The sequence below is a fragment of the Myxine glutinosa genome, chromosome 5 (genome assembly GCF_964187855.1).
Source record: "Myxine glutinosa chromosome 5, kmMyxGlut1.1, whole genome shotgun sequence".
In the NCBI taxonomy this organism is placed as follows: domain Eukaryota; kingdom Metazoa; phylum Chordata; class Myxini; order Myxiniformes; family Myxinidae; genus Myxine; species Myxine glutinosa.
The window spans coordinates 52599981-52624725 of NC_136265.1; the positions used below are offsets into that span (position 1 = coordinate 52599981).

Below are 24745 nucleotides of genomic sequence, written 5' to 3' on the forward strand. Positions count from 1 at the left end.
ACATTATCTCTCAGGCTTCTGATCAGTGCAGAATACGTTTCACGGCTCAGTGTCTCAGCATGCCTTGTTGCTACCATTGTGAAATGAACAACTTTCTTCATAATCAACTGTTTTTGAATCAACACTAACTTCTGAATTAACATTTGGACATGTTCAAATAATTTGATTACAGATTGATCCTTCTCTTGTAGTTTCACATTCAAGTCTGCAAGATACTTGATGACCACTCATCATCGTCCATGAAGGTTACATCTTTTCCTTTGTTTGTGATGAATGTTTTTATTTCTTCAACCAGGGACTGGAATCTGGCTGGTGTGACGACCCGAGCCAAGAAACATGGATGAAGTAAACAACATCATCATAGTCTGATCCTACCTCTGTCAGTAAGAAAGTCAACAGTTTACGTTTTGTATCTCACTGATTGGCCGGATCTGGATTGACACCTGAACCAAAATCGAATTGGCTTGTTCTTGTCACTTACCCAACTCATCCACCAATTTTTGTTATAATCCATCCATAACTTTTTGAGATATCATGCTCTACGTCATTTTAATCACTTAAAAGATTCTACTAGCCGGGTCTGGATCTTCACCAAAATTGAATCGATTCTTCCTTGTCTGACACACAACCTGTCCACCAAGTTTCGTCCAAATCCATCCATAACTTTTTGAGATATCCCGCTTTGTATAGTTTTTGGCCTATCTCCCAATGGTGAAGAATCACTTTAAAAATTCTAGTAGCCGGATCCGAATCTGGATCTTCACCAAAATCTAATCATTTCATCCTTGTCAGATACGCTACATCTCTGCCAAGTTTAGTCCGAATCTGTCCACAACTGTTTGAGATATTTTGTTCGCAAACAGACAGACAGACAAACAGACAGACAGACAGACAGGGGTGAAAACATAACCACCATCCACCTTAGGCGCTGGAGGTAATAAAAATTATCTTGATCTGCATCCAGATTTGAATCATCACCAAAATTGAATCAATTAGTCCTTGTCACACACAAAACCTGTCCACCAAGCTTTGTCCGAATCTGTCCACAATGTTTTGACATATGGTGCAATATATCGTATTTGGCCCAATCTCTCAATGGTGAAGAATCACTTAAAGAATAAAAATATTCTCTGATCTGGTTCCAGATTTGAATCTTCACCAAAATTGAATCAATTCGTCTTTGTCACATACCCAACCTGTCCACCAAGTTTTGTACGAATCCGTCCACAACTTTTTGAGATATCGTGCTATACTGTGTATCGGTTTTAGCCCTTACATCTCAATGCTGAAGAATCACTTAACAGATTATAGTATCCGGATCTTCACCAAAGTCTAATCATTTATTCCTTGTCACACACCCAACATCTCCACCAAATTTCGTCTAAATCCGTCCACAACTTTTTGAGATATCCTGTTCACAAACAAACCAACAGACAGACAAACAGACAGACATGGACGAAAACACAACTTCCATCCACCTTCGCTGGTGGAGGAAATGAAATATCCCAATGGTCAATGGCAGAACCTGCCTGGGATAAGTAACAATAACTTGTGATGGATTTCAAATGTATTACGCAGGATATTCAGATGGCGCTGGGATAGTTCATTCGCTTTCCGTGTGCTCCTCTGTGTTGCCCGGTGTGGGGCATTGTCCACATAGGAGTCAAATCACACTAAAAACTCCAAGTCGGACGGAAGGCTTTACCTTCAGACCAGGTCAAGTGCCTCCTCGAGACCCCCCCCCCCCCCCCCGAGTGGTCAGGTTGCATGAGCGTGACATCCCACCATCGGTCTATCCACATTTAGCCTCATATGGGTCGATCGGCCGTTCCATCATTGGGTCACAATAGTCCTTAACGAAATTGTTCCACTCGAGACCTTTAACTAATTTCTTTGCCATAGCTTCGATAATATTAATTAAATAAAAGATTGATTACATTTCACTGTGCGTTATATTGAGTTGCAATTCATCGATTCGAATGCCATGGTCCACCAAGAGTGTCATTTGTTGGAACAAAATGTTACAAAGACAGTCTGTGGTACGATCAGGAAGAAACCGTGAATGGACCAAACTCGACCTAGGTCAAACCTGGTCTACCAAGAACCAACCTTGAAGACTCCCTGAAGAAGAAGAACTTCAAAACGCTGTCCTTGTACAAAACTTTCCGGAATTTTTCCAACTGACGGAGTTCACAGACCATCTGGGGTTGATACGTCTTCCCAGTAGAAAGGTACTTGTCCATCCAAGTTTGGAGCACATGGATATTCCAAAGTGATACAACAGACTTTGTGCTGTATAAACTGCTGACGTTATTATCAAAATATGGTATGTACAACAATGGAGAAATACAAAGTGTACAAAATGATACTTGTCCATAATACAAGCGGAATGATAGTTAAAATGCATACTATTAGTACTTATACGGCATACTTTTAGTGATCTTTTAAAAGTTTTTAAAAACTGTTTGTGAAATGAAATAAAGTTAAATAAAAAAGCAATACATGTGAAACGTACAAACGTTACAGCCTCGGTGATATTGCGAACACTGAGGAATCTTCTCGTAGGTTATCAGTCGGAATCGGACGTAGAGGAGAACAGCGTTAAAGGGAAATTTGGGACATAAGAACCACCTTTAGAGGCCATTTTTCCCCACAGAGCAGGGGTTGGCCTTTTTCGGGCACCATGGTCCCCTTTTTGAAGCAATGTTTTATGGCCGGATGCCCTTCCTGCCGCCAACCATGTTAGTCGCCTCTGGCGACACACAGGGAATTACCAGTGAATTGGTACTCAATTTGCCGACCCCGGAAGGATGACAGGCTGAGTAACCCCCCCCCCCCCCCCTGGTGTTAATTCAGCGATTAACCGGGATTCAAACTCAGGATCCTAGGATCCCAAGCCGGCACCCTAACCGCTAAGCCAACACCAGGATAATTTGGGACATAAGGCTCCAAAAAATTCATTGGTCGGGAGAAAACAATTTTGATAATGATGCATTGAGGACGCCATCATGATATTTCATTTGAGGTTAATCTTGGCTCTGACCTCATGGATTCAAAAGACGTTTTGATCGACACAGTCTGCGTAGGCCGCAGCCGGTTGGATTTTGGGAAGGTCACGAAAGGGTCAATATTAGCGCGTTCAATCCCGACATCGAAACTTCTGAAGGAGCTTGATCGTTCAACTAAAACATGGAGATAAAATCAGCGATGACCTTCCAGCATCGCACGGACAGAGATCGAGTTAAATCTCCCGAATGGATCTCACGCCAGGGATTTCAGCAGGTGGATACCTGGCTTGAAACTCCGCAAGTAGAGGATTTTCCGCGTCGCCAACGCGAGGTTTCCATTTTGTGGGAGTGCTCTGGTGGTGTACAAATTGAAATGACTTTCACACTCAGCTTAACTGCTGCAAAATTAGCAAAGTCGAAGCTCCAGAAGGAGGAGCTCTGGATTAAGGCTCCCCCGGCAGGCCGTCGTTCACGATCCCCTCGTCGATGCTCTCGAGCCTCTGTCGAAGTCCGGCGGAGGTGCGGCTGCTCCGCCTAGCGGGAGCAAACCCCGGCGGGACACCGGGCGCGAGAGGCCAAACGTCTTGCCCGCAGTGAGAATGACGGTGTCGCGGGTTGCCTTCCGTCGTGTCCGTGGTCGCCTGATGTAGGAAGTAGAGCTGAGCGTCCATAGCGATAGTCTGAGCGAGGCTTGATGCAAAACTGTCCAGCGTCTTGTGGACGTCGGCTTTCACCTGTACTGCCTGTGGTCTTCCCATTGGATGGCCTGTGGTGTGGCATGAACAAGAATGAATTATTTCTTTTCTTTAGACCTAATTATCAGTTGATTTTCAATTAGTTATCAGTTTATTTTTAATCGAGTGATCTAAGCTTGTGAGGGATGTCGCACATATATCACATGGAAGACACGGACATTCGGAAACATCAGTGTACCTTTACACAAATTACAAGGAAATCCATTGGTCCTCATCAATGGAATGATTAAAAAGATAAACAGGTAATCTCAGCTGATATAATTAAACAATCCCTCAATGGATGTCCCAAACAGTGGGTTGGAGTACAGGAAGTGGTATAATTGGCAACCAAGCGGTTGCGCGTTTAAATCCGAGTACGGGAAGAAATTTTCCAGAACTGGGAACCGAGCCATATTGAAAGCACAAACAGGAAGTTATTGCTCCCATTTGATGATAAGAATCTAAACCATGACTGAAGCATTCTCCGTTCAGAAAGCCAATCCTTCAATTGACGCTACCTGGTGCGTGAAGTGGAACACCGACGCGGCCCAGCTGCTGAAATCTGCCATCACCTGTTCCCTCTTCCAGGAACATCACCTCTGTACCTGTGAAGGTAAAGACAAGTCATCAGTTTAATTGCCCACACATAATCGTCTATGTTGGTTAGACAGTTGCAGGCCTCACATTGCCCTATCTTCAATCAGGTCAGAGTCAGAGGACTGTATCCTTCCGATAATTATGAGACAAACCTAATGTTTTTAATAGGACGTTGAGGCTCATGGAAGAGCTACAACACAGACTGGACCAGAACAAAAATAATATCATGAAAGATTAATGGTGTAGAGAGAGAACACCAATAGCAGGGTGGGGTGACACTTGGAAGAAGAATGGGCATGAGGAAGAAGAATTATGAGTATGGGTGAGAGGGGTGAACTGAGGGGTGGTGAACAGCCATCTTGAAGCCCTGGAGGGAAGAATGACATTGAACAGACTGAGGAAATTGATTCCACAGGTGGGACAAAAGAGGACCGAATGAGTGGAGGTAAGCCGTGAGCCCGGATTTTGAGTTTCACCAGGAAGGGGTTACTGCAGACTGCATACGCCATGCAGAAACCTGGTGAGGGGGGTACAGAGCAAGACAGAGGGTGCAACACCAGAAAGAAGGTGGTATAAGACAGAGAGGAAAACGACCTGTCTGCGATGCGAGAGTAATATGTTGAGCGACTCATTTTAATCGTGGGAGATTCCATTGAGTTTCATGGCTTTGCTTTCCACGTCATCAATAAGTTCAAGGTGTGAGGGAGAAGCGCCAGCCTGAAGAGAAGAGCAATACTCCATCAAAATGCAGATGAAGGCTTTGTAGGTGGATAGAAATCCAGGTGTGCCAAGGAAGGGCTGTACAATTCAGGATGCCCAGTTGACAACTGGCTTTGGAGGCCAACTACGAAATGTGATTTGCCCAAGAAAGATCATGGCTGATAGCGAGACCCAAGACTCGCATTTCACATTCTAGTACACTCTCCTAGGGCCTTTGTCTCGCATGTAATTTACCTACAAACTCCTCCAGGGGCCTTTGATTGATGTAAATAAGGAAAAGGAAACTTATCTTGTTTTTTCTAATCCTACGCAATAGTTTTGACTTCAGTGAGAAATCAGTCAACTCGATTGCAGCAGTAGGTCAGGTATAACCCATCTGCGGGTGTGGCCGAGTCGACGTGGGGACGTTACCCGAGTCCTGAGAGAAGCTGAAGCCGGTGTCTCCGCTGCTGCTTTCTTGGCCAGAGAGGCGACGTGAGCTCATCAGGGAGGTCAGATGAGGCGATAGGCCGAGATCTGAGGAGGTGCACATCACGTAAACAGCTGAAAATAAATATTCTGACACCAAGTTTCCCGTATCAAGCCGAGCAATCGACATTTTTATAATATGAAAAATTTCAAACCGAAAATCATAAAAGTTTTCTTAAGGCTGAGCGTGAAAGATGGGTTCACTAATGGAGTTGATCGCTAGTTGTGTTTAAAACAATGCACTTATCACGGATTGTGAAAGACGAGAGAAACATCATGGGGCGATATGGAAGAGAACATGGCGAAGGCCCGCCTTCTGTACGCAGGGATTCAGAATCACACGCCGATCTTGAAGAATTTACGCACACACGATCACCCACCTGTGATGCAATTGGTAATACTGAACAGCCGAGACGTGCGCCTGCGATGAAAGAAAGAGTCCTGGCGGTAGCGCTCGGGCCCACAACAGCACAGCATACACAGGAGCTCTTTGCGCACGGTCTTGTTCCACAGGCCATAAATGAGTGGGTGGCACGCGGCACTTCCGAGGGCTAACCAGGCCGCCACGGTCTGTGCCAGGGCCGGTACGCTATCCTGTCCTCCTAAAGCCTCGGCAGCCGTGGTTGCCAAGTAAGGGGCCCAAGTAAGAGTAAAGGCTCCGACGACGGTGACGATGGTTGTGAGGGCTTTGCAAGGGTTGCGGGAATAAAGCAACACGGGTGGCACGCTCTGCCGTCGCTTGGAGATTGCTGTTGGAAATGTCAGGGGAGAAAGATAACAAAAAGTCATGGTGATTACATTAAATGTAACACCAATCCATTCAATCATTAATTCGCCATTCATTCATTTTATATTAGAGGCGTTATCTTGGAGCTTCATGCGGATACCAAGTTGACTGATGGTGATGTATGATCAGAATGAGGCAACGCCGTTAACCTTGTATTGGAACCAACATGCTAACTAACACCAAGGCCTAGTACTCAGCACCATGTTGTATTCTTCTGAGACTTTCACACTATATAGACGGCAAACACACAAGCTGTCCTAAATTCAGCAGCGACATCTCCGATCTATATTTGGAATCTTCTAGAAAGACGAGATCTAAAACAGGGAATTCCTCAAGCATGCAGACATGCCCAGTGTTGAACCTTCCAAAAATTCAGCATCGCTGGACTCTTCATGTTGTACGTGTGGAAGACAAGAGAAGACAAACGATGTAAGGCCATCATTGGTCTATTGGATCCATTATGGGAGGGGTTTCATATATAAAATCGGCCTATGGTCCCATTCCCAAACTCATTGTGACAACTCCCCTGCCACCGTGAAACATGGCAGACAGCAAATAATAATCGTCCTGATAATAATAAGTGGTCCCGAAAATGGGAATACCCAAAACAATTCAGCGTTCATGTAAACACCAGGTTGGACAACTAATGGGGACGCCTCTTCATGTAGGTTGTACCACCCAACACAAGTCGATGGCCAAATCTTCCCCATTCTTCCCTGCTGCCCAAATTTGTCAGGGCAGCACGGTCATGGTCAGAGAGCTGATCGGTCCCTATGGACCCGGCCCTTTGTCTCTTCACCGCAAATGCTCACTTCACTTTGTTAATCCACCGTAAATCCACCTCCTTCAAATTCTCTCTCTCTCTCTCTCTTTCTCTTTCTTTCGCTGGGTGGGGTATCTTTGCGTCGCTCCTGGGAGATCAATCGGCCATCTCTGTGCTGCGGGCTTGATCAAGAGAACTGTCCAGGGCTATACAACAACAACAACAACAACAACAGGTTGGAATTCAGTGAGGGTGCCATTCCGGCTCAAATATAAATTGTCATCCTTGTGCTTCACCGGCAGGGCGTCGAGTACACCGTCATTCAGAGAGACTTTGAATTGGGTTTGCTTTCTAATAAGCGTGCATTTGTTAATGACATGAGAGATCTCAATGTCTCATTTGCAAGAGTAGGCAATTGTGTGCTGGTACCCTGGAAAAATTCCAAAGTTTTGCCCTCACCTACAACTACCTTGCGAGTGTGGGGACCTGCTCATGGCTGGTTCTCAGCCCTGGAAATGGTCACAACTTGCCGTGAGCTCCCTCGAAACGTTCACAACTTGTCATGAGTGCCCTGGAAACGGTCACAACTTGTCATGAGCTCCCGGGAAATGGTCACAACTTGTCGTGAGCACCTTGGAAACGGTCACAACTTGTCATGTGCTCCGGAAATGGTCACAACTTGTCGTGAGCTCCCGGGAAATGGTCACAACTTGTCGTGAGCTCCCAGGAAATGGTCACAACTTGTCATGAATGCCCCGGAAATGGTCACAACTTGTCGTGAGCACCCGGAAATGCTCACAACTTGTCGTGAGCTCCCTGGAAACGTTCACAACTTGTCATGAGTGCCCCGGAAACGGTCACAACTTGTCGTGAGCTCCCGGGAAATGGTCACAACTTGTCGTGAGCCCCGGAAATGGTCACATCTTGTCATGAATGCCCCAGAAACGTTCACAACTTGTCGTGAGCACCCGGAAATGGTCACAACTTGTCGTGAGCTCCCCGGAAATGGTCACAACTTGTCGTGAGCACCCGGAAATGGTCACAACTTGTCGTGAGCTCCCGGGAAATGGTCACAACTTGTCGTGAGCCCCGGAAATGGTCACATCTTGTCATGAATGCCCCAGAAACGTTCACAACTTGTCGTGAGCACCCGGAAATGGTCACAACTTGTCGTGAGCTCCCCGGAAATGGTCACAACTTGTCATGAATGCCCCAAAAACGTTCACAACTTGTCGTTGACAACCCGGAAATGGTCACAACTTGTCGTGAGCGCCCTGGAAACGGTCACAACTTGTCATCAGCGCCCCAATGCTTTGTCAAGAGCATAAGCCGATCCTGACGTGATATGCATGTACATACATACACAGAAAAGATAGCTCAAGGATGAGTAAACTACCTCTGAGATGCTATGTTGGTGTGTACATGCACACTGGCACACACACACATGGAGGTGGATGCTTTGAGAACTGCTAGGTCTCTGCTTCACCTCCTGAAACCCACCCACATGTGGAGATAGCAGCCAACAACAGCAACTTGTACATACACACATACACCTGCTTAAAGACATTACTATAGGTTTCCTCTTCTTTCAACACCGAAGATCTGTCCACACACCAACCCAAACCCACCTGAAGTGCTGTCACATTGCCGGTCCTCAACGGTGGCTTCCACCACCCCTACGGCCACTCCCGTCGCATCCTCAGCGATGACGCCACAGCTGACACGCCGTGCTTTGCGCCGAGCAACGCGCAGGATGACACCATAACAGCAGAGAACCGCTACGAAAGGTGGCAAGGCACACCATGCCTGCAGGTGTGGTGGAAATCAGCAATTTAAACACAGTTTGGCAGTTTGTTTCCCACAATACCAATGAAACGACGCACTCGAGCTCTGGTCCTTTGTTTAGCTAAGATACCACATCAGATAATTATTTGTCATCAGCTGTCGTGAACAAATGTGTTAAAATCTTGGTCATAAGGAAGAAACCTTTTGATTTTAAGGTCAAAAGGTCAACAAAGGCCAAAGGTCAACAACATTGTCTAATGTCTAAAATCCTCAATTTTCATCCGATTGACTTGAAAGTTGAAGAGGATTTGCATAGTTGATCATTGAATTCAACCACCAATACATTTTAGGTCAACATATGCCAAAAGGTCAACATAGGCCAAAGGTCAGCAACTTCAGTGAAATTACTAAAATCCTCAATTTTCATCCGATTGACTTGAAATTTGAACAGGATTTGCATGTAAGCTAACTGAATTCAACCATCAATTATTTTTGAGGTGAACATACGCCTGAGTTCAACTTATTTTCGGGATTTCGCAAGTATCGTGCGATGCACGACATATTTCTTGTTTGTATATTTATTAATTATTTTTTCTCCTTGGACAACATTCAACCATGAAGTCTTAATAGGGACAACGGATACCTGAGAGGACAACTGTCCTCAACTGTACCATAATTGGAATGAAATGGGTGCAAAATGAAGGTCGTCCGTTCATCAGGTCAAACGGAAAAGAAATCCCGATAAATTTCTACAACTGTAGCATGCCATGATCCCACAAATTCCACGAGGAGGAAACCCCAGGGACAGACCTGCCAGAAGAGGGTGTAGCCAATGCTGCGATGCCAGGCCGGAGCGCACACACGCTTGCTCGGTGAGAATTCAAACCCCGGCCAACCGAAGAGCGGAGGCAGAGAACCTAAGAGCGCGTGGACCCATATGTAGCCGAGCAGGAACGCCGCACGGTTTCCGGTGATCTTCACCGGATAGATCATGGGATAGAGGACGGCGTAATACCTGCACAAACAACACACATGACAAACCTGCGGTTTGAATGTCCTTATCAGAAGTTAGGGAATACTATGGGAAAAGGACATCGATAATCCAAAAACATTTTGTCTTTTATGTAATGTATTTTTATTGATATATATTTTTAAATACCACATTGTGGAGGTAGCAATGTTATCTCTTCATGGACACTTTATCGTGTATCTCAATGGAACTATGCACACTCCCTTTTGGGCTGTCTAGCCTGGGTTTGAATCCTGACCCAGCTATAAACTGCCATCCTGGTGTTTCACTGGCAAGGTGATTCTTCAGTGTGTGCCATCCCTCGGATTTACATTAAACTGGTGTCCCGATTTACGTTAAACTGGTGTCCCGATTTACGTTAAACTGGTGTCCCGATTTACGTTAAACTGGCGAAATTACTTGGTGGACGTTAAAGATCCCACAGTGAACTTCGCAAAGAGTAGGCGAGCTATCGCCGGGCACCCTGAACAACTACAAATTCCTCCTCTAACCTACAGGGGGCACCGCATCAGCGGCACAGCTGTGCCCTCAGCCAATGTTGCTACCCAGCAGACTTGTGTTGCACACAAACAAATATTTTTGAAGTAAAATTAATAACAGGCCATGCTAAAAGACGTGGAAATATTGTGTCTTGGCGTAAACAAAAAGGGACAAGAAGAAAACCAGGAAATGGAAAAGAAAACAAAAATCCTCCAAACTCCAGTCACAACCAACAAAACTCAAATGGAACTTGGCTGGAGACGTAGCAACAAGAACGGACATCCGGTGGTCAAACTAGACTCACAAACTTGCAACCTAGAGAAGGTTCTAGAAGAAGTCGAGTGAGACCGAAGATCAGACGAAGATGAAAATTAAATATCTACTGGAGCCCGATGGCATTGAGTAGAGCAAGTCGGACAATGTTGAGGGCGGTCCTGCAGTGGACTAAATCGGTTGGCCTAGTCTGGTCAAGTGAACCACGAGCAGGATTTAATTTGTACTTTATTAACGAGGGAAAGACCAATGACTGGTGCTACATGTCACATTGACGAAGTGGGTCCACAAAAGGACTTGTAATCGGTAGGATTCAAACTTACGAGTGGAAACCCAAAATGGAATTTCAGGCCGTTGCCTTCACCTATTCGGCCATAACTACCATTTGGCCACGACAGCCATTAACCTTCAGAGGTACCTTTGCAGTTTGCACTGTCAAAGTGAAATTAATTATTTGCGTACTTAATTTGTGAACTGCGTGACTTTCTTGAGCCTCAACCGCTTGCTGCAAACACTTGAGTTTTAATTATTTATTTTACAAGGCTTAAAGCTTCATTAATATATATTGTTCAGTTTGAATCATGTTTTAAAATCTACCAGCAATAACCATTCTCTTTTAGTAACTGGGACTTGAGGAAGAGTCATAAAATCTTTACCTAGGCTAGAGGCAGGGCTCGTGTGCAAACGGTTGCCGGAGCGACCAGCCTGCACATCTGAGTTAGCTTTATCAGAGCTTGCAATTTGATTTGTGATAGACTAAAGAATAGTTTTCTTTCATTAAATATTCTATAACAAATAAATATACTCTTTATGGAACATATATATGATCATGATATTCTGCAAACAGTTATGTATTTAGACTCCGATGTAATACAAGTTTTAAGAAAAGTTTAGGATGTTGAGAAAGAAACGAACTTCTCAAACTTGTTATCACTGAACACTGGTCAAGGTCGGAGCAGCTCCCATAACTTTGTCCACACCTGGCGAGCCCATAATTAAAAGTTTCACAAAACATACTTTGTTTGTTCAAAGACTCCTCCTATGATTTCATATTTCTTTTCATGATTTTAAGTTTAACGACACATCGTCCATATGATTCAACCTATATACAACAAAACTCTCTACCTTGCAAGGAAACTAAACTAGATGTTCCAGGGAACCTGAACTCAACTGATCTATATCAATATGGTTAGAATATGCATAATATAACCACAAACTATATAGTTTATATGTGCTAAAAAATATATGACAAAAATTGATTTTCAATATGGCCGCCCTGCCACGCCCATTTTTGGGCGTGCAATGCCCAAATGCAATCCCAAACTAGTTTATGTCTTAAAGATGCTGCATGACAAGTTTCATCCAATTTCATCAATATTTGTGACTTTCAGAGCGTAGACGTCGAATTATTTACAGACGACAGACGGACGACGGACACTGTCGACAAAAACTCAGCTGGACAGTTAATAAATATATGTAGTGTGTTAATCTTACATTAAAAAGTGTTAACATTTGTATGAGATTAAGCAGTCGTCCTCCCACTGGAGAAAAGATAGTTGCATAGCAACTGGGTTGGAGAAATATCGTTCCCTGGGGAATCAAGCCAATTACACACTTTCTTTCAAGCCAATAAACTGAAGTTAATACTGTTATGAATTTTGGGGTAGAGTGATATATAGATCAGGTAGATCTGTGTAGGTATCATGCTCCGGTTATCGTGATAGGGAACCCCACATGTAATAAGTTTGTTTAGGCGGTTTGTTCACGTAAATGTATCTTCGTGGTCATACAAGGATGGCCTCGTGTTAACTAGAGTAGGGATTATGCTAATTCCCCTGTGTGTGAGACCTGGTGATCTATCCTTTGTCCAGTATGGCAACGCACTAGACACGTAGAGTAGACAGGCCCATTAGAAACACACACACATACTAATTAAATTCCCCCCCACAATAAAACTCACCGGAAGCCAGTTCGGAGCACTGCTGATGGAACCGCAGCCAGCTACATCACCAACTTGTATAGCAACACACATAGTACAGGCAGGCCAGGAGCCACGCCCAGAAGGACTCGCTATTGGGCAGGAGTCGACCAACCAAAGGCTAGAGTAAGGAAGGTCTTGTGATTGGCCAGGGGCGGGGCATGAAGCTTCCCGCGGATTGGTGGAGGGAAGGCTGAGAAGGAAGCAGAGGACTGATTGTCAGGGCACGCCGATGACGTCGAAGGGTGGCCTGTGGGCATTGGTGGAGAGCTGGACAATGTAGCGGTGGCCTGCGGGGGTTGTTGAAAAGGACCAATGACGTCACGAGACGGCCAATAAAAGAATTCGCTGGCCAGCATTTTGCCCTTCTCGTTTAGACCCCTTCTCGGTTGGACCTCTTTCTCGTTTGGACCTCCTTCTCCTTTGGACCTCCTTCTCGTTTTGGATTCCTTCGTGGTCGGACTTTGTTCCCTGCTGCCCTCGTGATTCCTCTCCCCGATTTCTCTGGCTCTGGCCCTTGATTATTGCCCTTCACGCCGACATCTTCCTCTTCTTGTTGGGATCAGACTTTGGTGGAGAGACGAAGTGATCAGAGACGCCACCGGGGGACGTGCAGAGTTTTGCAGGCGGAAACGACTCGTGACTTGCCGCTGCGGTGTGACGAGGCCTGGTTTGAATGCTGCAGCGCGACCGGGCGCAGCGAGGCCTAGTTCTCGCCACGTGCATGTTTAGCACGCGCACGCCGGCCGGACCCATTCGCAGACCCTGGCGAGACCCTCACAAGCTGATCAGAGCTAAGTGCATGATAAAATCACACCTCTATTTTCATTCCCATTCTGCCATCCCTTGTCTGTGTCTGGTTCTGGTTCTGGTTCTGTGCTTAGGAGTGCTCATTAGGGGGGTTTAGTAACCGGCGCGTTTTATTTTGTATTATCGGCATCCGTGGCAATAAAGCCTTGTTTATTTTTGTACATTTTAATTCCGTTTTTCATGTGAGTTTATTTCCTGAGGATCAGAGCTGCCGCGCGGGACCGACAGGTAAAATCTTCCAGCTTCTTCTTCTCCTCTCTTCCTCTCGCGCATATATAGTGAAATCCGCATTTGATCGACGCCTTGAAGTAACGCTCGATCGCTATCATATGACAATACTCTATTAATTCGATACAACCCATGTGAAAGTAAGGAGACAAGATGGGAAATGTATTAAGATATAACTGCATCTTCATAAATACTGAGAATTAAGCTTTCTGTGAACTAAACTTCCTCCTGGCCAGAGAAGATTAACGATCCAGGTGGACCTAGTGAGAGCAGAGCTGCTTCTCTAAGGGCAATTAGTTTGTTTGTACTGAAGGGAAAAAACATGGCACCTATGTCTTCACCAACATACAAATCAGATCCATTGACACTCAGGGCTAGGGCAGGGAGATTAATCCTGTTTGGACTGTTTTTCCATGCAAACGGTGTGGAAGAAATGACCTGCCCGGACCAGGGGTGGCACCAGAGACCACGACATGCTGCAGCCTTCATTGTTAATTCGCAAAACTTTGATGACCTCTGAGAACTGTTATCTCGTTCCTCATCCCCCCCCCCAATCTACGCTCCTCCCTTTCCCTCTCTCTCCTCCCCTCAGCCCCCTTCCCTTCTCTTTGTTCTCCACAAGTATACGAAGCCTGTGCTGGACCAAAGATTCAGGATTTTGCTCAGGAATTGTGTGTGTGTGTGTGTGTGTTCTTCTTGGATTTGGATTCTTGCCAAGTGGTTTTCTGTATTCCTTTGACGTATATCTTCCTTGTAACCTCAGTGAAATCCTCTGCGCGAATTAAAAATCAGTCAATCATCTTCTGACGTTTGGACATTGATGCTTGAGTTTGTCAATTACTTCAAGGCTAAATTAATTCAACGACAGCACCTCGGCCTATCAGCAAGGTACTAGCTTTGCCAAGTTTCTGCCTCATTTGTTCCTTTCGTACTTAAATGAGTCGCTGTCAGGACAACGATAAATCAGTAGGGTAAAACTAACCTGTCTCGCGACGGTGTGAACCCACCTCACGCTCCCTGTTCGTGGGCGAATAATCCAACGTTTTGTGATTTCTGCTTCACAACGGTAGGAAGAGCCGACATCGAAGCATCAAAAAGCGGCTTCACTGGGGACATTCAGCCGTCACAAGCCAGTTATCCTTTTGGCAACTTTTCTGACACCTCTTTTTTTTCAAACCAAAAGGTCAAAAGGATCACTAGGCCACACTTTCACGGTCTGTATTAGTCCCAAAAATCAAGTTCAGGCAAGCTTTTGTCCTTATGCTCTACAGATGATTCCTGTTCACCTTGAGATAACTGAGTGTAATTAATTATTTTTCATATAGACAGAAATAGAGTGGAATTTGAAAGTTGAAAGAACACCTTACCCAGTGTAGTCTGGAGAAAAGGGACATTGGAAGGGTCTTCCAAACGGTTGCTTTGCGTTTCCGAGTTGGATCTATATTTCCTACGAGCCGCGACTTGTCTGAATCTCCATATTCCCCAACACCAAGAGCGTGAGCAGCAAATTTGATTTTTAAAAATGGCGTAATGTTTTGTCCAAGTACTGCTAAACTGGAGGTTTTTGAAAGTGCCAAAAAGGCGAATTTAAATAACACATTAAATGAACTCAATGGGGAACTGAACGAGCAGAGAGCATCTCGCAAGTGACTGCCTTGCTTCGTTTTACGTATGACTAGCCAGACGCTTCGCTGACGGGTTTAATCGAAAGACAACATGTTGTACTTCAAAAACACATAACATGTCTATCTGTGAGTCTCGCTGAGCCTGTAAAATTAAGTGAAACACCTGAAAAATGATCTTTTATATGTTGTTGTTATTACTGTCGAAAAAGACAGTTCTCTCGAACAAGCCCACGGCACGGAGACAGCCGACCGATCTCCCAGGAGCGACCTCCCCGATCTGGCCCCCGACTTGTGTTGGGGGGTACTATGTCCGCAAAGAAGCATCCCGATAGTTGTTGGCTGTGGTTGTTGTTGTTTGCGTGTCCGTCCAGTGTACTATTATATATTTTTATATTGCCTTGATAAGTATTCTGATTCTGATGTACTATACTCTGTTGTCCATCCGAGGGACGGCTCACACCTTTATGAATCACCCTGCCTGTGACACACTGGGATGACAGTTTATAGCTGGGTCGGGATTCATACCCAGGCTAGACAGCTTAGAGGTGAGTGTGCATACCTCTCTAGAGTCAAGACCATCCTGCCAGCCGTGAGGAGTGTGACTACAAATCATTTTGTGTTTTCCTTCCGTGTCCATCAAGCTTTACCCTAAAGGGTTCCTGCTGTCGCAGAATACCGTCAGAAAACGTCAGCACCGTGCTACATTAAGCTCCAAATCCTGCTTCTTCCTCTTCACTCCCAGAAAGACAGGCTTTCAAAACAAGCATCTATATAATAATAGCGTAAGGACTTGACTTTGTTATCCCTTTTACGCCGCACCCAGTGACCCGATGCCCACGGCACTAATGGATTTACGATCTACGAACCACGCTCTTTGTTTATCACGTACAGCCATACTCGAAAAATCTGAATTAGCCGACGTTGGGGCCCAAAAGCATCCGACTAACTGCCGATACGACGCCATCTTACGACGCCATCGTATTGGCGTCTGCTGGGTGAAGGCGAAGCAAGCCGTCCGCTGATTGGACAGGCGAAGGTGAAAGCAAGCCGTCCGCTGATTGGACAATCCAGAGCATGCATTTGTGCCGGTTTCGGCGATCGTTGTTCATATACGCACTCTTCATTCTCATCTTTCTTCCTAACTCTTACTCGGACAAGCAAATCCCCTATGCCATCCATAATGGTACACTCTATCGATACACCACATCCTCCCTTCCGTGGATGTTCCACGGGTTTCGGCTAGTTTATATTATTCTACTACTGCAGGAACCCTTTAGAAGAAAGCGTGATGGACACACGGATGGACGCGCCACCTTTTAGTAATAGATACGTGTATTTATGAATATATAAATTGTTTGGCAGTGATTATTTGCTTGACCCCAATAACTGCCGAGGGGGAGAATACGGTATATTATACAGCGGTCAGAACAAAGCACACCGTTTTGAGAGGGATCGCGTTCCTATATTACCCAAAGAGGGGTCAGAGAGAATAATATGACATGAAATAAATTTGGTAGCGGAAAATTCAACGGTGATTCGCTCATCCCTGAGCTATCCACTTGCTGATCAGCTGAACAAACCAAGGCCTTCGATTCATTCCAGTGTCCTTAAAATCAAGTCGTATTGTCCGTGAGGCCACATAGGGCAACTACCACGACCCGAATCTACCACTGTCCGCTGTAATAATATATAACGTCGTTTTTATTGTATTCTTCAAACTTTCTGTCTCCAATAGAAAAATCTTGCAATCGCGCATTCTGTTTGAACCTGAAAATGACTCAAATGGATTTTTTAAAGTTAGAAATCTTATTTTTTCATCGCCAATGGAAGGTTTTGTGGCCTCATGTGTTCTACAGAACATTTTGAAGTTTTGTGCAGGAAATGTGTTCAAGTTTCCATTTTTGCTCCTCTGTGAACCTCGACCTTGTGTCAAAGAGACTACAGTAGAGAAATCACTTTGTGAGTGAGGAAAGAAATCTTGGTAATCGAAGGGTAATGGGGGAATCTCACCTGTCCACCGCAATGACGCCAACCGTAAGAAGGCTGGCCGAGTTGATGAGTGTGTGTAGCAGCGCTGTGACGTAGCACCACACGAGTCCGAACAGCCACCTGCCACTCGCTGCCGTCGCAGCAACAAACGGCATGACGAGCAAGCACAGGAGCAGGTTCGACAGCGTCAGGCTGAGCACGAACCGGTTGCTGGGAGTCAGCAGGTAGGGCTTGTGATACAGAGTCAGGGTCACAAGGAAGTTGCTCACTGAAGCCAGGGCTGCGAGGGTCACCAGTGAAGCTGTCTCTGTGACGAAGGACACGTGTCCATTGGCCTGTCAGGTAAAAAAGACAAAGTAAAAAAAAAAAAAAAAACGTTCAATGTACACCTTCTCGACTCCCCTCTCCTCCATGCTGGTGAATGGTGACGGTTTGTGAGGTTGAGATCTGTCCGTTTCTTGCTTTAGATTTTTGTAGAGTGCTGAGTAAGTCCTCTATTTGTGCTCAGTCCTGTATATGTAAACACTTCTTACTTGTAAAGGTATCAATATACCAAAAGACGAGGGAGAAGAAGAGTAACCTCGATATTTAGAAAGGGGCATCTATCTATTACGTATCAGGGTTAGGTCAGATGTACACATTGTATTTAAAGGGGGTGAGGAAGGGTTTGAGTGGTAGGTGAAGTGGGGGAATTGGGTGGTAGGTGGAGTGGAGTGGAGGGGTGGTAGGTGGAGTGGAGTGGAGGGGTGGTAGGTGAAGTGGAGGGTTAGAGTGGTAGGTGAAGTTGAGGGTTAGAGTAGTAGGTGAAGAGGACGGTTAGAATGATAGGTGAAGTGGAGGGTTAGGGTGGTAGGTGGAGTGGAAGGGTAGGGTGGGAGATGGAGTGGAGGGTTAGAGTGGTAGGTGAAGTGGAGGAGTAAGGTGGTAGGTGGAGTGTCAGGGGTAGGGTGGTAGGTGAAGTGGAGGGGTAGAGTGGTAGGTGGAGTGGAAGGGGTGGCTGGGGGGTGGGAGTTACTGTGGTAAGTTGAGCGGTAGGTCTAGGTGAGGGTGGGAGGTAGAGTGGTCATTTGGTTGTTAGTCGAGTAGAGAGTGGGTGGTGGTGGTGGTGGGGCATATTTGCAATTTAAGTGATAAGTTGAGTGATAGGTAGAGGGGGCAGAGGAAGGGGGAGTAGAGTTGTAATTGAAGTGGTGAGTTGAATGGACGTAGAGGGGGAGGGGGGAGAGGTTCAAATTCTTCAAAACAAATTCCCTTCATGTCAGTCTGGAGGATGTGTGAGGGACTTAGGTAAGCGACCAAGGTAACTCCTGTGGGTTCCACAGCTTGTCTCGCTGTACAATGTACATTTCCCTTGTACATAATTCCATGCCCAGCCTCCAATCTGTCCTTCAGCATGAGTATGAATGTACTTATTATCCTTTCCTGGAAACCCCTCGACCTAATTATTAATAAAATTTAACAATGTTAACAATGAGTCCAACCAGACCGTAGTATCACTCACCTCGAGATGTAACCAGGTGTTGTTTCCTGGCATTTGCCAGGTGCTCTCAGTGCCGTTCATTTTGAGTGGACCTCCACGTCATGTCTTCGGGCCTTGGGCCGTCTCATGGTGAAAACCACTGCGGAGGAGTAACACAAGCAGATATGGATATTTGCAAACTCTACCCGGGGAACGCTTTCCCCACCAAATGATCCAATTATGAGCCTCGTGGAGAATGTGGCCTGACAATGTGGAATTGCCAATGAAAGGTGAATGAAGAGGTAATCTGCTCTTCTACTACTATGACTACTACTACTATGACCACTACTACTACTACTACTATCACAGGCATGTTGGTGCACTATCTTTTTTCCGACGTTAAATATCCCACGTTAAAAAAAATTTCCGACGTTAAATATCCCATGTTAAATCTTTTTCCGACATTAAGTTCTCCGATGTCTTTCACGAAAAGCACGCAAATTATCCCCGATTTGCATTCTGAAGGAATTACTGCCCAAATCACCTCGAGTTGATCAAAGGGGCTTCGCCAGCGGATTGCGATAGAGTTTGGACAAAGATTGTCCATGGCTGTCGCCAAATGGTTGGGGAATGGTTGTGGAATGATTGGGACGTTAAAGACGTAGTAGTAGTCATAATAGTCACACTAATAGTAATTGTCATAATCTAAATACACTTGGACCTCTTTTAACGTCGTGGTTACGTTCTTGAAAACCATGACGTTAAGTGAAACGACGTTAAATGGATGAATTTATCTCAAAATAAATAAATTTATGTCTACGAAGGCATAATAGCGAGTTATAGGTAAATAATCACGATGTTCTTTGAAGCCTTGGTATCTAAATATTATAGACTTTAAAACGAATCAACGTTAACCGAGACAACGTTAAGCGAGGACACCATATACATATGTGTTTATATATATATATATATATATATATATATATATATATATATATATATATATATATATATATATATATATATATATGCGGATTTAATAGGTCGTGTCCATGTGTGTTGAAAAGTTTAAAGCTTTTCCGCACCAAATAAGAAAGAACATTTGAACCTGGGTTTGTCCGGAATCAAACAGCATCTGCGAGCTTACGAGTCAGCAACTTGAAAAGGCAAAATATCAGAAATTGAAGGCTTTTTTTTATTTTAAACGATTCATATAAACATCCGTTGAATTATATCACACGCAAATCATCAAAATCTAAACAGTACATGGCACCCATTTTGAAAAAAGATTGAATTCTGCAAAACGGAAGTGGCCGCTACACGTCTTTCTCAGTCGCACGTTTATGTGTGAAGAGTACAGCGCCGAATCTGTAACACAGAAGTGGCCACTACACCTGTTTCTCAGTCGCTTTGCACACGCTGCCGTGTTACTTCGGAGCCGCACGTTTATATAGGAAGAGTTCGTCAGGAGTCGATCTACTCTCTTCTGGTACATAGAATTTCAACAAAAGCCACATCACTGTTCATATCGGTAAATATGATTCCATCGTGTTTGGAAAAACTGGAATCTTGGAATATTTGGAAAATTGGGGGAGAAAAATGGAAAAACAATACAGGCTATTTTACTCCAAGGGGTCCCAGGAATACCCACCCAAAATATTGTTGCGATCGGTTCAGCCGTTTTTGCGGAACCTTCGAACGGACGGACGGGCATTTGGTGAATTATAGTAAGATAAAGATGCAATGTTTATGGACAGGAAGAAGAAGAAGAAACAAAAACACACAAACAGATCACACTTTGCAAATCATCTATAAAGTGAAAACGAAACAATATCAAAAGTAGTGCGAAGTCGATGGCCGAACGCTTCCCACCTAAAGCAAAGTTGAAAAATGAAAAAGGTTCCACAAGGAGATCAAATTTTGACTTTAAAAAATCTTCTGTTTTGACCCCTGTGATCCCAAGTCCCCACACCCTGAGGTATACCCCCAGAGGTCAAACCCAAAAAAATCCTTCCATATTTCATGCGTCCCCCAATGTTGATCACACATGCAAAGTTTCATTAAAAACAGTTTAAAAACGTGCTCCTATGGTATTGTATGGTTGTAGTAATGCTATTCTCAGGTTGTTTTTATAGTAGTAGTAGTACCACTCTCAGATTATTTGTATGGCAGTAGTAGCTCTACTCTCGTACACTCGTCTCTAATTGCTATCCAGCCTGGGTTTGAATCCCGACCCAGGTATAAACTGCCATCCTGGTGTTTCAGACAGGGTGATTCACCAATGTGTCTGCCGTCCCTCGGATGGACGTTAAACTGAGGGTCCCGTCTGCCAGTGTTAGTTAGTGGGCGTTTAAGATCCCATGGTGTCCTTTGCAAAGAGCTATCTCCGGCATCCTGAGCAAATTACCAATTCCTTCCCGAACCAGCAGAGGGCACTGCATTAACTATACAACCAATGATGCCACCCAGCAGGCTTGTGCAGCAAACGAAGAAGAAGAAGTAGAGCAGAGGCTGTCCCCACCACCCTCCGTGGTCCATGGACCATTGTCCAGGTATTCTGGAGGTGACTGACCTTTGCCATCACTACTGCACATCCTGAAACTTCTCATCGTCACTAACAGGCTACAGCTCATGAAGCCAATTGGTTTGTTTCACCGAGACCTTTGGTCCAGTTTTTCCACACCATTTCACACCTGATTGTGGGAGTGCAATCAAGAGGTCACCACTTGTCCCGTGGTTGTCTCGAGAACCTTGATGCCAGGTGGCAATCAAAAGCAAACTTGAATGTTCCATCAAAACCCTCAAAATATCTCATGAGATTCTCATCAGATTTTCTCACATCCCGCATGAGAGGTGATTGACAAAAGTCTCTCTTGGGAAATTGATCTTTTTCCCCGAAAATTATTTGTTTGTCGTAAACTCAAAAAACCATTGTTCACAAAGTTCCGCTGATAGACGATCCCGGTGTTAATGGTGGAACTTCAAGATGGGGTGGGGGATGCAGGGGGAATACCGGGTACAGATGGAAAACCGGTTATAGAGGGATTATGGGGTATAGGGGGTATAGGGGGTACACCGGGTACAGATGGAATACCAGGTATATGGGGACTATGGGGTACAGGGGGGTGCACCTGGTACAGATGGAATACCGGTTATAGAGGGATTATGGGGTATAGGGGGTACACCGGGTACAGATGGAATACCAGGTATATGGGGATTATGGGGTATAGGGGGGTGCACCTGGTACAGATGCAATACCGGTTATAGAGGGATTATGGGGTATAGGGGGTACACCGGGTACAGATGGAATACCAGGTATATGGGGATTATGGGGTATAGGGGGGTACACCGGGTACAGATGGAAAACCGGTTATAGAGGGATTATGGGGTATAGGAGGTACACCAGGTACAGATGGAATACCAGGTATATGGGGATTATGGGGTACAGGGGGGTGCACCTGGTACAGATGGAAAACTGGTTATAGAGGGATTATGGGGTATAGGGGGGTACACCAGGTACAGATGGAAAACCGGTTATAGAGGGATTATGGGGTATAGGGGGTACACCGGGTACAGATGGAATACCAGGTATATGGGGATTATGGGGTACAGGGGGGTACACCTGGTACAGATGGAATACTGGTTATAGAGGGATTATGGGGTATAGGGGGTACACCGGGTACAGATGGAATACCAGGTATATGGGGATTATGGGGTATAGTGGGTACACCGGGTAAAGATAGAATACTGGTTATGGAGGGATTATGGGGTATAGTGGGTACACCGGGTAAAGATAGAATACTGGTTATGGAGGGATTATGGGGTATAGTGGGTACACCGGGTAAAGATAGACTACTGGTTATGGAGGGATTCTGTGGTACAGTGGGTACACCGGGTAAAGATAGAATACTGGTTATGGAGGGATTATGGGGTATAGTGGGTACACCGGGTAAAGATAGAATACTGGTTATGGAGGGATTATGGGGTATAGTGGGTACACCGGGTAAAGATAGAACACTGGTTATGGAGGGATAATGGGGTATGGTGGGTACACCGGGTAAAGATAGAATACTGGTTATGGAGGGATTATGGGGTATAGTGGGTACACCGGGTAAAGATAGAATACTGGTTATAGAGGGATTATGGGGTATGGTGGGTACACCAGGTAAAGATAAAATACTGGTTATAGAGGGATGATGGGGTATAGGGGGAATACCGGGTACAGATGGAATACTGGTTATAGAGGGATTATGGGGGTATAGGGGGGTACACCTGGTACACCTGGAATACTGGTTAAAGAGGGATTATGGGGTATAGTGGGGTACACCTGGTACAGATGGAATACTGGTTATAGAGAGATTATGGGGTATATAGTGGGTACACCGGGTAAATATAGAATACCGGTTATAGAGGGATTATGGGGTATAGGGGGGTACACCAGGTACAGATGGAAAACTTGTTATAGAGGGATTATGGGGTATAGGGGGGTACACCAGTTACAGTTGGAATACTGGTTATAGAGGGATTATGGGGTATATAGTGGGTACACCGGGTAAATATAGAATACCGGTTATAGAGGGATTATGGGGTATAGGGGTGTACACCAGGTACAGATGGAATACTGGTTATAGAGGGATTATGGGGTATATAGTGGGTACACCGGGTAAATATAGAATACCGGTTATAGAGGGATGATGGGTTATAGGGGCAATACCGGGTACAGATGGAAAGCCGGTTATAGAGCGATTCTGGGGTACAGGGGGGTGGGGGGGTACACTTGGTAGAGATGGAACACCGGGTATACGGGTATGGGCTGGTACACCCAACAGAGGGTACGGTGCAGCATTAGGAGAGTTCTATAGCTTGAACTATCGAGATTGATTCGAAATACAGAAGATTGTTTAACATGGTTCCCAGATCGAGCCCCCGCGTCGCCTCCTGAATCACACACGCTTCAAATGCACCCGTTTGACTCTTACCCGCTCAGAGACAATCCGGACATCAGGACGGGGACGCGGACAAAAAAGGAGTTCGGAGCAGACTCGAACTATGAGCAGCGACTTAAGGATAAAGACAAAGCGAAATGGCGCCGGCGAGCTGGCTCCCCTTCTCCATCTCCCCGTACCCCGCCCCGGGGCAGCCCGGACACCCTGGGTGGTCCCGGTGGCCTCGCTTAGCGAGACCATCCCCCGGTTTTCCCACGCCGAAGCGGTCACGAAACGAGGAATCGAACGTACGCGTGTACGCGGGTACGCGCGGCGTGTAACGTCTAAGGGTGCGTTGTGCGTGTCCACGCCGTGAACGTGGGCAAAACCAGCCGGCACCACCCAGAGCGATCAAAGCTCCCGCGCGAGAAACAAACTCTTCGGAGTTCGGAACCTTTTTGTCCGGAAACTTATAGTTATAGGGGACGAAGATCCGGGGCGTGGCACGTATACAATCGGGGGCGGGGCGGGAAAGGAGATCGGGGGCGGGGCGCGAAACGAGATCGGGGGCGGGGCGCAAAAAGAGATCGGGGGCGGGGCGCGAATGGAGATCGGGGGCGGAGCGCATGTGCGAGATTTTCGGAATTGGCCCACTTTGTTTTATGGCATTTAATTCCCTCTTTAGTGAAAATGTCAAATTTATGTTTTATCACATGGACAATAAATTATCTCGAATCTTGAAAATAAATCGGAAATAAACGTCCACCCGTCGTTCACAAAATTCTCAGAATGAGACGAGTATAAAACCCACCGGCGGATGTTGGGTGGGTGGGAGAGTGGGGGGGGGGGGGGGGGAGGGGGAGGGGGGGGGGTGCTTTTTATCTCACCTCGAACAAAGTTCAGGAGAGCTACTGCGATGGCGCGTTGTCCATCTGTCCGTCCGTCAGTCCGTCTGTCCAGCCGTCCGTCAGTCCGTCTGTCCGTCCGTCCGTCTCTCCGTCCGTATCTCACCTCGAACAAAGTTCAGGAGAGCTACTGCGATGGCGCGTTGTCCATATGTCCGTCCGTCCGTCCGTCCGTCAGTCC

At 45.6% G+C, this 24745-nt stretch overlaps 1 protein-coding gene across 1 annotated transcript; it reads right to left on the minus strand.

Moving 5' to 3' along the window:
• Positions 1–1321: 1321 nt before the first annotated feature.
• LOC137427528 (G protein-coupled receptor 161) lies at positions 1322–24108 on the minus strand. Its single transcript, XM_068117090.2, has 9 exons — positions 23714–24108; positions 18777–18894; positions 17297–17610; positions 9673–9877; positions 8706–8883; positions 5908–6276; positions 5471–5575; positions 4261–4347; positions 1322–3774 (listed from the first exon to the last, which is right to left on the minus strand). Exons 2-9 carry the CDS (start codon positions 18834–18836, stop codon positions 3452–3454), a joined length of 1641 nt encoding a protein of 546 aa, XP_067973191.2. The 5' UTR covers positions 18837–18894; positions 23714–24108; the 3' UTR covers positions 1322–3451.
• Between the last annotated feature and the right edge of the window lie 637 nt (positions 24109–24745).

What these genes read in the sequence shown, in the direction of transcription:
- LOC137427528 (XM_068117090.2), bottom strand. Translation starts at nt 18,836, where the DNA reads ATGAACGGCACTGAGAGCACCTGGCAAATGCCAGGAAACAACACCTGG. An exon ending in TATTACCAATTGCATCACAG is followed by an intron (nt 5,576 to 5,907) that starts GTGGGTGATCGT and finishes GCACCTCCTCAG; the next exon opens with ATCTCGGCCTATCGCCTCAT. An exon ending in TGTTCCACTTCACGCACCAG is followed by an intron (nt 3,775 to 4,260) that starts GTAGCGTCAATT and finishes GCCACACCACAG; the next exon opens with GCCATCCAATGGGAAGACCA.